The 14,552-nt window shown below is 36.6% G+C and overlaps 1 protein-coding gene across 3 annotated transcripts in view; it reads right to left on the reverse strand.

Annotated features, from left to right (window-relative positions):
- AK5 (adenylate kinase 5) overlaps positions 1–14,552 on the reverse strand; it is an 82,849-nt gene that overhangs the window by 54,481 nt on the left and 13,816 nt on the right. For all 3 annotated transcript variants that reach the window (XM_056497278.1, XM_056497279.1, XM_056497280.1), the window contains exon 6: positions 9,119–9,310. In XM_056497278.1, coding sequence (XP_056353253.1) covers positions 9,119–9,310 — 192 coding nt within the window. The remainder of the gene's footprint in view (positions 1–9,118; positions 9,311–14,552) is intronic.

A 14,552-nucleotide genomic window follows, 5' to 3' on the forward strand; every position in this document is an offset into this window, starting at 1 on the left:
TTCCTTTAGTTTCTACCATAGTATTCTAGTTCCCAGAAACTTTCAGAAGTCATTGTCCAAACTTCCAGAAAACTGTAATCTCTTATTTGATTCTATAAGTTTTGAGAGTAGTCTCTACTAAAAAAGAAGAAAAGTAATTTGGAGGCAGATCCTAATTACTTGTAAAGCTTACTCTCTATTAAAATTATGCCAAGATGGGGACTAAAGACAAGTACTTCATAAAACAAAAGATCTTGTAGTCCCTTCTACATTTAACAGAATAGGCCCTGCTCCTTTAAAATCCCTTCAGTGGGTCTTAGAGGTTGCTGGCCTCCTCCTCCCTCCTGGGAATCAGGAGTCTGCAGAGAGCCCATTAGCTGCTGGCTCTGCAAGCACTTGCTGTTGCACACCAGCCAATTTAGCTCAACACTCTTCTGCCTTGTGTAATGAGACCCTTGGTACTTCCCTGTACTTCATTTACAGTAGGTTCCCTACATACCCTGCCCTCCGACCACTACAACCTCTGGAAATACAGAAATAGTCACTGGAGAAGTCACTGAAGATCTCTAAGTGCTTATTTTCATCTGTACTCCAGAGAAGAAATTCTTACAAGCTTCTATTCCTGCTTAAGACTTTTTTATTTGTCCTTTTTCATCCTCAAGCCAAATCATGTCCTCAAAAAAGATTAGATTTAGGCCTTGTTTCATATGTCAAATATCCGTTATCTTCTAGTAAATCTTTTTCCAAGGCACTTTAAAAAAAAAAATCGGCAAAGGTCCCCATGCTTGTACAATTCATGGGAGAAAAGGGAATCCTGCAGTTTTGTTTGAACTTTTCTCAATGTAAATAGAGCAACTGTAACCTTTAACCCTAAAGAACAATTAATATTTACAAGGTATGTTATCAGATTGGGGTTATAACAAACTGTTGTGCAGCCTTAACAAGAAGCTATGAAATAAACTCTTTCTAAAGTTCCCACTAAGATGAGTGGTTGTTAAGCTCAGGGTTTCAGCAGAGGCATCTTTCCAAGAAACACTGATATGGTTTCTGTTGCCAAGTGCTGACCTAACCTATGAGAGAATACTCAAATTTGTTTAATTTATTCTCTATTACGTTCACCCTACTTAATTTAGTTATTTTTCTGAGGAGTGGTCTCCTGGCTGTAGTTCAAGGATATAATGAATAGTCCTTAAAACCAAACTCAATTCAGAATTCACATGGCTCCTGACCCTCTTTCTAAAGATCGAGACATATGAAGGAACATGAAGTGCATAAATGAAGAAAAATCTTCTTTTCACAGTACTGGAACTGAGCTCATTTTTGTCTTGCAACCCATTAACAGGGTCAGAGAAAAAAGCTAAAGTATCCACAAAACCTTTAAGAGCCTTTAAGCAGATTGGGGTGACATAGAGAGCCTGACAGAGAGAAGAGAGAACGTTCTTGCAAAAGAAACAGAAATTACCTGCCTTGGGGTTATGTGAATCTGTATTATGTAGAACGGGTATGGTGAAATTCTTGCAGTAAGATGCAAATACAAAGAGGTTTGCTGAATATTTTTTGCTGAATATGTCTTAGGGACCAATAAATTTAATAAGCAACTTGACTAAGAGCTGTATTGCCCCTAATTTAGGTTCTTTTTTAGTAAGGACTCTGCATTTACAGACAAGTCTGTTCTTTTCAGTAAAGCAGACCAAAAAAAGCCCAGAAGGTAGGACATGGTAGGAAACTAGGAATATATATTTTCAAATTGCCTAATTGGCATCTTGCAGTGGTAAGAGAGGGAGATGACCTTGGCATTATAAAAACTATAGTGTTAGCAAAATACAATGGATGGTACAATACAATAAAAGACAAGACCTGGCATGCTATACAGAGCAGAGAATTTTGAAGTACTGGTATTGAAAACATGAATGTGGAGCTTCAATATGACATTCTGCTTAAAGACTGGAGGAGAAATTCACTGGAGTACATAACGAAAAAATGTTAAGACTTGCCTAAAAACAATGTAGTTTTAGCAATTTTATTTTTAACAAAACAGATCAAGGGGTAGCATATGTATGAACAATCCTTGATATAAATAACTGGTTGTAGCAAGTTACAGTGAAAAGATGCCACATTTTGTGCATTAAATTCTTTACTTCTTTTACTGCGACTGGTATGACTGACTGTTGGCACAAAAAGAGATGAACAGTTGAGAATGGAGAGAACAGTTCTTCCTTCACAGAAAATGACAATAATTTTGACTTCAGTGTTATAATTGTGTCTTGTGAGGCTTCTTTTCCTGTTTCATTATTTAAGTAGATCACTGAATTGCAGAATGTGATATGGTGAGACAACAAAGTAAACAGATAGTTGTATTCACTGGCCATTAATAAAACAAACTGCAGTACTATGTAAGATAGAAAGATACAAATGTTTGCCCAAGAAGTAGGAAAGATGCTAACTGAGCCAAAGGATACAGTAGCATATGTGGTTATAGCAAAGACAAACCACACAGGATTCACAAGAGAGTCTCTGCCAGGAATTTTAGGTCATGTCTACATGGTAAAAAGTGATGCTGTGAAAAGATGTTCGTGCTAACACTAAATAATGTACCAAGTTATAAGAAACACAAAATAGCCATATTAGTGGTTATCTGATGTGTAAGTATCAGTGAATGTAAGGAGCAAGGATATATTACTTCAGTGAAGTGCTGAGTTGACACAATACTGATGTTTTCCTAATTACTCTTTAGCTTCATTAGGAAAAATAAAAAGTCCTCCATATAGATATCAGAAGTGCTCAAAAGGATACTCTGCAATGGGGAAAATGCCCAAGGGGAAAAGCTGTAGTTCTCTAGTACAGTATGTACCCTGAGTCACGCAATGGATGAGTAACTTTTGAGCTTTCTCAGTTCTCCACTAACACTGTAGCTGCATCCAACCCTGTTAAGCTTAAATAAGACTCCAGAATACTGGAGAAAAATGCCAGAAGCCCATAATGATAAGATCATCAGACTCTGCTGACAGTTTTGACACTTAAATGGCTTCCATGATTACAATACTTGAGCATTCACAAATCTCAATAAATGTATCTTTATGATGCGTTAAAAAATAAGGAAGTGGAACATTTTAGGTCTCTACTCTCTTTCATGGTACATCTACAGAAAACAAGGAACAGGAGCAAATGCTCAAATAATCCCAGAAAGGTACTAGATTGGATTTCTAGAGGCCAGTTCACTCAGTCTCATTTTGCCCTTTGAATCAAAGCTGAGAATAATATAGCAGAAAAAACATTCAGTTGCCACTTGCATAAAGAAATAGAAAAAGCTAACAACAGCTAATGATAACAACTAAGATGCTATAAGCAATGACAGCTTCAGAAAATAAAGATGTTAAACACTGGGACTGTAGAGCACAAGCTAACAGATGTAATAACATTTTAACAGGACCATGAGTGTGAGAGCTGAAAGACCATCTTGATTCTACTGAAGTAGCAACTTTCATGAGTTAATATACACATTTTCTCCACCAAATGACAGCAAAGTGGTTTTGCCATAAAATCAGGAAGTCACCGACTATGAACTTTTCATTGGTGGGAAGATCCACTGGTGGCAATTAGAGCTGGAAATCACTAATGGAACTTTGGGTAAGAAATTGGTTTTTTATTGTTTACAGCAATGCAGGGCGGAAATGCAGCTTTGGTTCTTCAGCTGGATGTTCACAAAATCAGCTGTGGTTCAGGATGGGAAAAATTGCTTATGGATGATAAATATTCTTGATTCAATACAAAAAGTTCTTCCCAGAGAAGAGATATTTTTCCAATCTAGTTTCTTAATATATCTCATCTAAATAAGAAAAATTAATCTCCTTTAAGCATCACTTTAACTACAAGAATGATATTACAAGCTGCTATTCACCCAAAGGACATAGCTTAATTACCTTAAGATGAACTGTTTAAAATAACTTGAAGAATATTTAGGACATGTTATTTTAAACATCTCCTACAGTTCATTCCTCTGCATGATAACTTGGCTTAATTACTTATCTCAGTTTTACTTTCAGATCTGTAAAAAAACAGTCTGTTAATTTTAAACATGTATCAGCTTTCACAGTGCCAGAAATGGATAAAATCTGGGATACTATGGCTGTCAAAACCAGCATTCCCTCTCTCTTTCTGGAGTTCCTAAATCAGATTGGCCCATGCACTCATCACTGACGAATTCTATAGCCAGGCTGGTCAAAATTTCTTTCTTTTTTCTCAAAGGTGTCAGCTTCATTCAAGCCACTGGGTGTACAAAAGGCAGGGAAGCTTTCAAAAACTGGTATTTATTTAAATTATCATACTTCCAAAGTTAGAAAAGAGCATAGTGTTGCACTGATACTATTCACCTCAGCAAAGAATTTCTACCCTCAAGATTTCTCTGCATGCTTCTATGTACACAGATGGCAAGTTTCCATCCTTGGTCATTCTCTGGCAGACATGGGTATTTCTGATATACTTGTTGACATAAAGCATAAAATGGGAGGCTGAAAATATTTTGAAGCTTGGAAGTGTTTATGGTGCACATGCTTCTATATATGCACAAATTACTCATGTATCGTTCCCAAATAAAATGTGCATATATTTACAAACAGTTTGTTTACACTCATTTCCAGATAAAATTCATTTATGGGCTTTCTTTGTATGTTCTTCAAAATCTCACAAAACAGTAACACTTAAATAGTGTTGAGATGCAGTGTAAAACCTAGTAGTGATTAGAACATGCATAAACTTTCTCTAGTTCAGCAGTTTTACAGAAACCAGTTCCAGGTTCTTGCTCATAGCCCAATTTTTCTGCAAAAGGGCTATCAAACATAGGAGAGACACAGAAAACCTTGATTTTCAGTAACAGCTTTCTATGACTGCAAAGCTCTGGTTACTTGTTTCAGGCTTCGACTTACTTTTCACAGAAAATGAAAATGTGATTGTCATTATTTACAATCCCACCTCTAATTTTCCCTCTACAGAAATTTAAAATTATTATATTCCTATATACATTCATGGAGCTTGATAAAATTTATGATACAGTAAAACAGAGAAAGACTCTTGAGTCTCAAACAAAACCTCTGGTCTCAAGGTTCCCACAAACAGCTGCTGACATTCCCTGTTTGATTTGAAAAGGTCCTAAAACACTGAACCTTTGCTCCAGATGCTCCAGACTATCTGGGTTCCTCTTTGCTTGTCCACTTGGTCATGCCCAAGAAGCCAGAAGCACTCTGATGATCCTATGTAGTAGTCAGGTTAAAAACACATTGAAAATATAAGTGAAAGACTATGCTTATGGCTGCTGTATTTTTAAAACTACTGAGAGGCATCTGAAAATATTTTGGTGGCATTGGGCCAATTAATAGGAAATCTCAGCCCAGTACCCTCTAGAAAACAAAGCAGAGTCAAATCTCCATCTCTGACCTGTGGGGAGAAGGGCCATGCTCAGATACCAATGAGGCTACATTTGAGAGAAACCGTCTGTATCACTTTGCAGCCGAGGATGCAAGATCCAGGCATCAGATGGCACATAAATGAGATTCTGAGCCTGCAGCAGGGAGGTGAGAGCACGCGGGGGAGGTGGTGGCTAACAGCCCCTATTCCTAGCATCACGTCAGGGAAGGAGGAGTGGGATTTTTAAAATTTTCTTCTTAACGATTGTTTAATGCAAAAACTGCGTGGATGCGGGCAAATATTGGCACTGAGAAAACAAAGGCATCTACTGGCCCTCTGCTCTGCCAAACCAGATGCATGTTCCTCCACTCAGGAGAAGATTCCCCGAGCTGGATTCTGGTTTGGGAGGCATGCCAGGCAGTGGCTGCCATTAGGACCTGGAAAGCAGAGTGAGAGCTCATATGAAGCCTTTCATAATAGTTTGCTATCAGTGAGACTTGAATAGACCTTGGGAGCTGCTTAAAGGACTGCAGAAGCCACATTTCTCCAGGGACAGGCCCAAAATTAAAGAAAGAATGAGTAAGTGCTAGTATTTTAGAATCAGCATTCAGCAGCAAACAAATAAAAAGCCTAAACCAACACCTCAACACCTCAAGTTGGGCAGCAAAGAAACTTTAGAAACAAAATGTAACTGATATTTTCAACAGCATTTTGGTAAGTCACAGCCTTTAGATAAAGTTCATGTCAATGAGCAAGTTCTATAGCAAAACTCTTTTTTTAACCAAAACAAGAGGAAAAAATTATATAACACAGTTCCATGGGGAATTTTTCTGTGACAGTTGACAGCCATTAGGCTTGTTTGATGCTTATGAGGGCAGACAGCTACTTCCTTCACCCGCAACTGTTTAACTTCTAAATTTGTGCTCAAAAACCATTTCCAGCTTCAGCTACTTTTTCTGGGTTTTCTTTACTTCTCTGACTAATCTGAATGTCATTTTAATGTTTTCATAAGCATGGTAAATTCCCTAAAAGGACAAGTGGAACAATGAAGATATCAGAGAAATCCGCATTTCATGGATGCCACAGGATGCTGTCTTGTTCTAGCTTTTTAAATAAGGACCAGAGTCTTCTTTTAATGCTCAGTATTTTTGTCTCACTACAGCCAGTCTTTTATTTTTTTCCCCTTAAATGCACATAGGCTTATTAATGCAACAAGGTTGACACTGCAGCTCTAAGATTATGTAAAACCACGGTCAGTAAGGCAGACTGGACCAAGTCTTGCCTCCAGTAAGAGAAACTTCTGCTACAACTATGAGCTCTCTAAACTTTTTTCTGTCTAGACCAAGGGATATGTTCTACAAAGTACAGCTGAGCTCTCTGAGAGCGGCTTTAATAACTGTTGACCAAAACTGGGTTTGAAACCAAATGATCTTCTCTCCAAGAACTATACCATTATCTATAGAGGATTACAGTCCACATAAACTGGAGATTTGGAAATCTGTGTCCAGAACTGAAGCTCTCTGCTAAACATTAGAGTACTTGAGGTCACTCATGTACCAACATGTTCTCCCTTTTATAACTTAATCTAAATAATATCTCCCCACCACCACCAGATAGTTTGTGTGCAGCTATTGTCTAGGTAAACAATACATAATGTTTCAATATTTGTTAGGAGTTCCTGAAACAGTAAATGTCAGCATATGCATCTATTTACATAATGCCTGTCCAACATTGTGTTATTATAGTCTTGATACCTCCTGAATTTAAATTTGAGTTAAGTCAGGTTCTGATTTGTTAGACTACTGACAGATTGCTAAAAGGAATTTTAAACACAGACTGTATGTTCATGAAAATATCACATATTTAATTCTGTTAATTATAATGAACTTAACATATCATTATTCCAAAGAGGGAGTTTTTCAGAAAGAACAGAATTGTATTTCCCTGTTTCTTAGATGTACCATGGGTGGGGGCCTCACTTATTTCCTTAAAAACAGAAACCAGGATTAGACTGTGAGAGCAGGTACACCATGACTGAGAACTTAAGGCATACAGAGCACCAAACAAGTACAACCTGTGTACTGTAGTAAATTATCACAGATCATGTGAAAAAAAGATGAAGGGAAAGACTTACACCTAAGGAACCTAACCAATAAGAGATGAAATGAAGACTGTGGCTTTTAATTCTATTAACCAAAGTATGTTAAAAGCAGTATGGAATAACTGTTGGAGCATGAAAATTAATCTTCTTTGGGAATTTAGATTTTTATTTCTTATTCATAAAGTCTCTAACAGTAGATTATAATTATATATATATATAAATAAAATAAAATGCTTATTAATCATTCTTAGTTACATTTATAAGTGAATTTTTCTTTTCTCTTTTGGTCTGTTAGTGATGAAGAACAAGATATTTATTAAGTAGATGTATAAAATATGAGTTGTGATTCTAAAATTATAACACTCCATAAGACAAAATGATCCTGCTTCTCTCCCCTGACTAGAATCATGTTGCTAGCTGGAAGTGCCTGAGATTTAAAGCTTTGAATAACAGTGACAAGGAGCAGGTAGGGATTTAAGAAAAATATGAATCTTTTTATTCCCTTCTAGTCAATGTTGACCTTGTCTGACCTTGCCTCAAGGATTCACTCCTCTGGGAATTAGGCTACTGTAATTCTATTTTATGCTGTTCTAGTTCTTATACTGCTCTCATCTGCATAGTGTCTTCCAGGTTCAGCATTATTAGCAGCAGGATGAACGCTATTTTATTTCTTTCTTCCTCCTTCTCTAGGAAAATAGCATGAATAAGTGCAATATTTTCTGTATATATTATTTCCTTTGTGGTGTAGTAGAGTAATTTAATCTTCATATGCCTTGTTGTCACTTCCATACCCATCATAAACATCTGCTTTCTTCAAGAAGAAAAGAGGATATCTTAGGTGAACATTGCAATTTAAATTCTCTTCAGGACTCTCAAGAAACAGAGTTAAAAAGTAGAAGAAAACTCCATAAGAACAAAATCTTCTGTTGTACAGGTCCCATCACAGAAATGAAATTCTATCCAGATGCCCACTTGCTTTATGCACAAAGGCACATATTTCATGAAGAGCTAAATATGCATCCCATTGGAGCGCTTGTGAAGGCTACAGGAGCATCACAAAATACACACTCCCTCAAAAATAAAGAAAAACTTGTAAGATTCCTAATCCCCTCATCCTTGAAAACAGAGTTAATCAAAATCCTAAATGGGAACACACTCCCTGGAGAAGCTAATGTAATCATTTCCTGGGATTTTCATTTTGAAATTCAGGAAGACGCTGAATTTTATCATTAAGGCTACTAATATAAATTGATGACTTGCAATTAAGGATGCTTTAACCTATCATGAGTCTGAAAAGCACACAGAATCAGTCACACTTGCTGTGAGGAGCACATATCAATGTGAACTACTTAGGGTATGAAAAGAAAAGAAACAGGACATCTGTGCTCTCATACCATATGTGGTACCAAGTTCTGTGTGTTATTACAACCAGACACAGTCTGTAACTTAGAACATGCCAATAATTCAACTGTTGTCAACTGCTCAATAAATTCATTGTCTTCATTAAACACTTAAGTAGCCATGCAATTAACCTAAAACAGAATTAGACTCATCCAGTGTGTCTTAAAGCAAAAGGTACAAGAAGCCAAGTACAGCCACAGCAATTAAGGTTTCAGAGATATACACTGAAGGACTTACTGTGATAATCAGCCCTTTTTCCTGGAAATATTTAACCAGTGGGACTGCATTCTGCTTGAAATTCATTAGTCTTCTTTGGGTGGCTTTCAGGTTATCATCAGGTCTCCCTTGCTGCTCTGCACGCTTCAGTAACCTTTCTTTCAGCCTTTGACAGGAACATGCCAGAAATACCACCAAATCTGGGGTACAGATCTGTGGAAACAGCAATTCAAAAAGTCTGATTAAGTTGATTATCCAGCAGTACAGAACTCAGCAATTCCATTATTATGTGAGGCTCAGATACGTTACATTTGCATAAGTTGGAACTTGACATAGTCTTTTTTTTTTTTTTTAATGGGAAGTTTCTAGGCTTAAGGAGGGGTTTGTTGATCTTATTTGGAGGTTAGTCAACTTGTTTCACCTGATATGTAAGGAAAAAGTTTAATGACAAAAATTTTACTTCACAGCAAAAACCTTCTCTAGGCTATGTTCATCATTTGCATTACCAGAAGGCTCCCCTACCTAAAATTTTTTTTAAAAAAGCAAAATATAGATGTCTCATACTCTTCAGGAAAATGGTTGGATGGTTTCCATCTGGAAACTCTTTAAGTAAGGTGGTATTTAAAATCCAGCAGCCACTATGAAGCTAACTGATGGTTAGGACCAGGTGAAAACAGACCTATTTCAAGAGCCACGGTTTCTTACAGCACTTTCTCTATTTCTCTAAATCTCTAAAGCTTCAGTGCACTTTTCAGGAGGTTGGGTGGGCAGCTTAAAGTGTTTTGATTCCCCTGTCCTTTTTGGTCTGTGTGGTGAGCACTGGTATGTGTCACATGCATCCCTGCACTGTGGTTCAGGAAGTAAAGCCTTATAGCAATGAGATAAAGAAAAATTTTTGAACTCTAGCTCTTTCCCCATTAAATCTTCTGTATAAGATGCTATCAAACATTTAAAGAGGAGATATCTCTGGTGCTTGATGTGGGGAAAGCAGTGATAGAGCCACTTTCTTAAGAATATGGGTAAATGTTCACAGGCAATCTTTGGAGGACACTACTACTTAGTACCTATGGTGAAAAAAACAGACGCCATAGAATCTCCACACATCTGCTAAATACTTCCAGGGATGGTGACTCAACTCTTTCCCTGTTCCAATGCTTGACAATCTTTTCCATAAAGCATTTTTTCCTAATATTCAATCTAAGCCTCCCCTGGTGCAATCTGAGACTGTTTCCTCACACCCTAAAATCACTCAGACACCTGAATTTGCAGGATTTTTAAAATGTGGCTACAAATGTATATTACCCTTATTCATAACATCTGATTCTTTTTTTCCTCCATCTGCTTGCTGCAAAGAAATCTACCTCTCCTTAAGTTTTCACTAGCTCAGTGCTGTCTTTTAAAACATATTAGAATTCTCTGTAAGAAGCATTTAAGATGAAAACAAACAGTTCAAGTTTTTATCGGATTACAGATTAGAAAGGATTTATTTGTTCTCACATACAAGCACAAAGTCACTTCTGCTATCTTTACTTGCCCAAACAAAAGAGTTCCTACTTTAATTTTAATATTAATAAAAACAGTGGCTTCCTATTCTAGAAATGACATAATCTAGTTACAATGCAAATGATGCTGGATGCTCAAGAATGCTAAACAGACATTTTTCTCATTATGTTTTCTATCTACAGAATAATTTTGTATTTGTTCAGTTTGATGCAACATAAATTTGAAAGTCAAATTTGAGCTATACACAAGTATCACTAAAGCATTTACATGTATTCTAACTACTACAGTGTAAATAATAACTGATTTATATTTTTATGTTAATTATATAGTTATAATATATTGTTATAGAGGACCCGAACAAACCAATTAAGCTTCTGAATACTCTCTCTGTCTCTACCCAAGGATGCTGAATTGCATAAAGCCAAACATATTTCTAGACTGAATAGTCAAAACTTCCCAAGTGGACAACCTGGAAAATTAATAACTAAGTTAAAAAAAAAAAAAAAAAAAATCCCATCTAAGCTGGGTTTCTGCCATTTGAGAGAATACAACATGAAGTATAGTCTGGCCTTTTTAACTGTCAGTCTGAGTAAAAAAGGGTTCTTAGGAAGTCAAAAGAAACCAATGCATAACTTGAGGTGGTGGTCATTAGCCTTTACAAACAATGTCACTGACAGAGTAGGATATGGATATGAGGAAGCAGAAAGTGGTGAAAAAGCAGAGCCGTATTCAAACAGTAAATGACAGCCTGAAAAGCAGCACTAGCAAGAAAGATGGTGGCCTCTTCATCATTACAGAAAATTAAATAGGATTTAAAAGAAAATCAAATTACTTTTTACACACATTGTAGATGATTGGATACATGAGCACACAAACTACAAAGATAATAGGTCTGGTAATTATTTATGAGTATCTATTAGATTTTGAAGCAATTAACCTTATAACCTGTTTTTTTAAAATAACTTCCAGTGGGAGAGAAGCTCTCTCCTACCTCTGTCACATGTACCTCAACATCAACAAAACCAGAGTAACTTTCCTTTCCCTTTTCAGACTATTGTAAACAGACAGAGTTATTCTATCTGTTCACAGGATTAATTAATTATGAAAGTTAATTTTATTACCACATAATAGCTTTAAGGCACATAATTATTCAAATGAAACACTATGAAAGTAAGTTTCTGTATTAGACTTTCATGCAATATGGACATTATTAAAAGTAGCTCGGTGAAATTAAGGTTGCTTCACTAATAATAGAAGAATAATGAGGAATTCGGGAATTCAAAAAGCAGATTATGACACAGATAGATTCTGAAAGAAAATGCTACAGATTTCAAAGCCTGTTAGTCATGGAACACTGATGAAAGGGAATGGCTGATGTACCTTGCAGCAGACTGAGCATAGAGACATCTGAAGTCCCTGTGTGGATAACCAGCCAATTGAAGCTTCCTAACATACATTACACAGGGAGTCAGAAATTACAACTGGCAGTCAGGGATCTAGTAAATTGGAGGACAAAAGGAGTTTATACAAATGAGTAGTTTTATTTAGTACTTCCATTTCTGTGTATCCTAATAATAGTGGCAGAAAGATGAAGAAATCTTCAGATGTTCCAAGCCATAGCTGGCCTCACTTTCAATGCTCAGCACTTCAGGATGGCACCTAGTCATGTGAAGTCACATCAGACCTCCTCAAGTGCAGGGCTGGAGTTTTGTGCACCACAAGACTTCACATACACATCAAATCTTAGAGAGTACCTGGAATAAACAGACCACTTATGAAATTATCTGCCCTGAAGGAAGAGGGTCTCCTTCTCTCTCACACAAATATGAGAGTACAGCTTACCACAACCAGTCTCAGTTCTCTAAAGAAACTGTGGCTGGGTAAGTGCAGCCCCACAGGAAGGGAAGGATCCTAAAGCCACCAGGATTCCATCACATGTGCAAGTTCTCATCTGCTTTTAATTCCCACAAACTGCACTGGCTGCAGAAGTCACTTACTCTTTAAGAAAATGGGAAAACACACCCACACACCCTGGGCACCCTGGGCTGAAATTCTTTCTTTTTTTTTCTAATTGTAAAATGCAGATAATAAGGTATGGCATGGACAATTCATTAACTAGGTTTAATTATCTCATTTTACTTTTGAAAACTGAAAGTTGTCTACAAAATCTGAGTACTGTTGTTGCTCTCAATTTTTTTACAACATCAATACAAAAGACACTACCAGAATCACAGGTACTAAGACTACCTTTTTTCTGACACTGTGGGTTTTCTAATCTGAAATATATATCACTCATAGAAATAAAATGTCTTTGAAAACAATGTTTTGAAATTCTTGGTTCAAGAAACCTAGTTTCAAATGAGGTATTGTCTGAAAGATTTTTTGAAGTGTAAAAAAAAAAAGTAATTCAAGCATATTTGAGGTAGGAATTCAAAACAGAACCTGTTCATGTCTCCATGAATTCATCTTTTACCTGCAGAATATGCATCTTTATCATCAGAAAGATGTTGAAAACCATATAAGAAACACAAGGTGTAACAAAAGGGTAACATCTCTCCTGTATGCATAGGCATACAGACGTAATAGCACTTAATATTATTATTTCTCCTACATGCATTTACAACCTTCAGGATACACCCTTGAAATGCTATTGATATTTCACTCCTGTTTTCATGAACCACTTTGCTTCCACTTACCTCAACTGTAACTGCTTGCAAGACATGCTTATAAATGCTTTTAGCTGTAATGTAACAGGGTAGTGTGAATATATGGACATCCAGAATTACTTCTCTAGAAATATATCTATTCTCCTATGTAAATATGAGTATAAATTGATTTTTTTTCTAACAAAGGACAAGGGTTTTTATGACTCACTTGAAAAGAAACCCTTGTTTCAAACTCACAACTAAGTGTTGTTGAGTTTTATATCTAGGGAATAAGTTTTGTTCTGAGACTCAGCTCGTAGAAAAGTTGTACAGAGCCAACACAGACAGAAGAGCTGAATTCCTTCATGCTGATTTCCCCCAGTACACACATCCTGTGCTCAAGGCAGAGGGTTTTATTCATGTCCAGCAATGCATGTGAGGTAGGACTGTGGGGCTCAGGGAAGGGAATTTGACTACTTACTTACTGGAACTCAGCTGAAGGGAGAATCTTTGCCTATGGGAACAGACAAGTTTCTGGTTATTCCTTTTAAATGAGATGAAGAGCATATGGCATCAACTCAGAATAAAACTGGTGGGTACATTCTCTCATTTTTTAGAATAATATTTACTAGTAAGTAAATCCTACTCTCTTTGGGTCTGAATCTTCTTCCTAAACTGAAACCAAGAGTAAATTGAGAATAATTCTATGCAAGTTGATGGTGTTATTGACATTAAGCAGTGTAAGTGGAAAGATGCTCTCTTTCTCTGGGGATATTTTCTACATCTCCTCTTGTTAGTGAGAATAGTGTGGTTGTTTGCTAGAAATTAGATGATTACACTCTCTCTCATTTTTCCTCATTAGGCAAAAGATGAAAATGCTCTGTTTCTTAATTTTTGGTATGTTCTACCAGATACCCCATGAGAAAACTGACAGCTCATGAACAATTGCCATTAATTTAACAGTGCATTTTATTTCTGTTGGTAAAGGTTACTAGCAAGCTGGTTTACATCCTCTGTATGTGTGCTCTCTCTTGTAATGACTTATTTGCTTTTTATAGTTCCATCTTTGCTGGGTTATTAGACTGTTTGCGTAGTTTTTTCTTGGTTTAGAAATGCAAAATTGTAAATCATGTTGTCAAAGAATGAATCCTGCTGATAGAGTCTTTTTCTGGTAGATTCCTTTGAACCATATTCATGCTGCCCAGAAAATAAGTTTCCAGCAAATTGTCTAGAGTATATAATTAGGCAGACATTGGGAACAAGAGATTCAGCTTTTCACCTGTGTTGGGCAGCTAACTAATAAAGCC

Source organism: Oenanthe melanoleuca, chromosome 8 (genome assembly GCF_029582105.1).
Source record: "Oenanthe melanoleuca isolate GR-GAL-2019-014 chromosome 8, OMel1.0, whole genome shotgun sequence".
In the NCBI taxonomy this organism is placed as follows: domain Eukaryota; kingdom Metazoa; phylum Chordata; class Aves; order Passeriformes; family Muscicapidae; genus Oenanthe; species Oenanthe melanoleuca.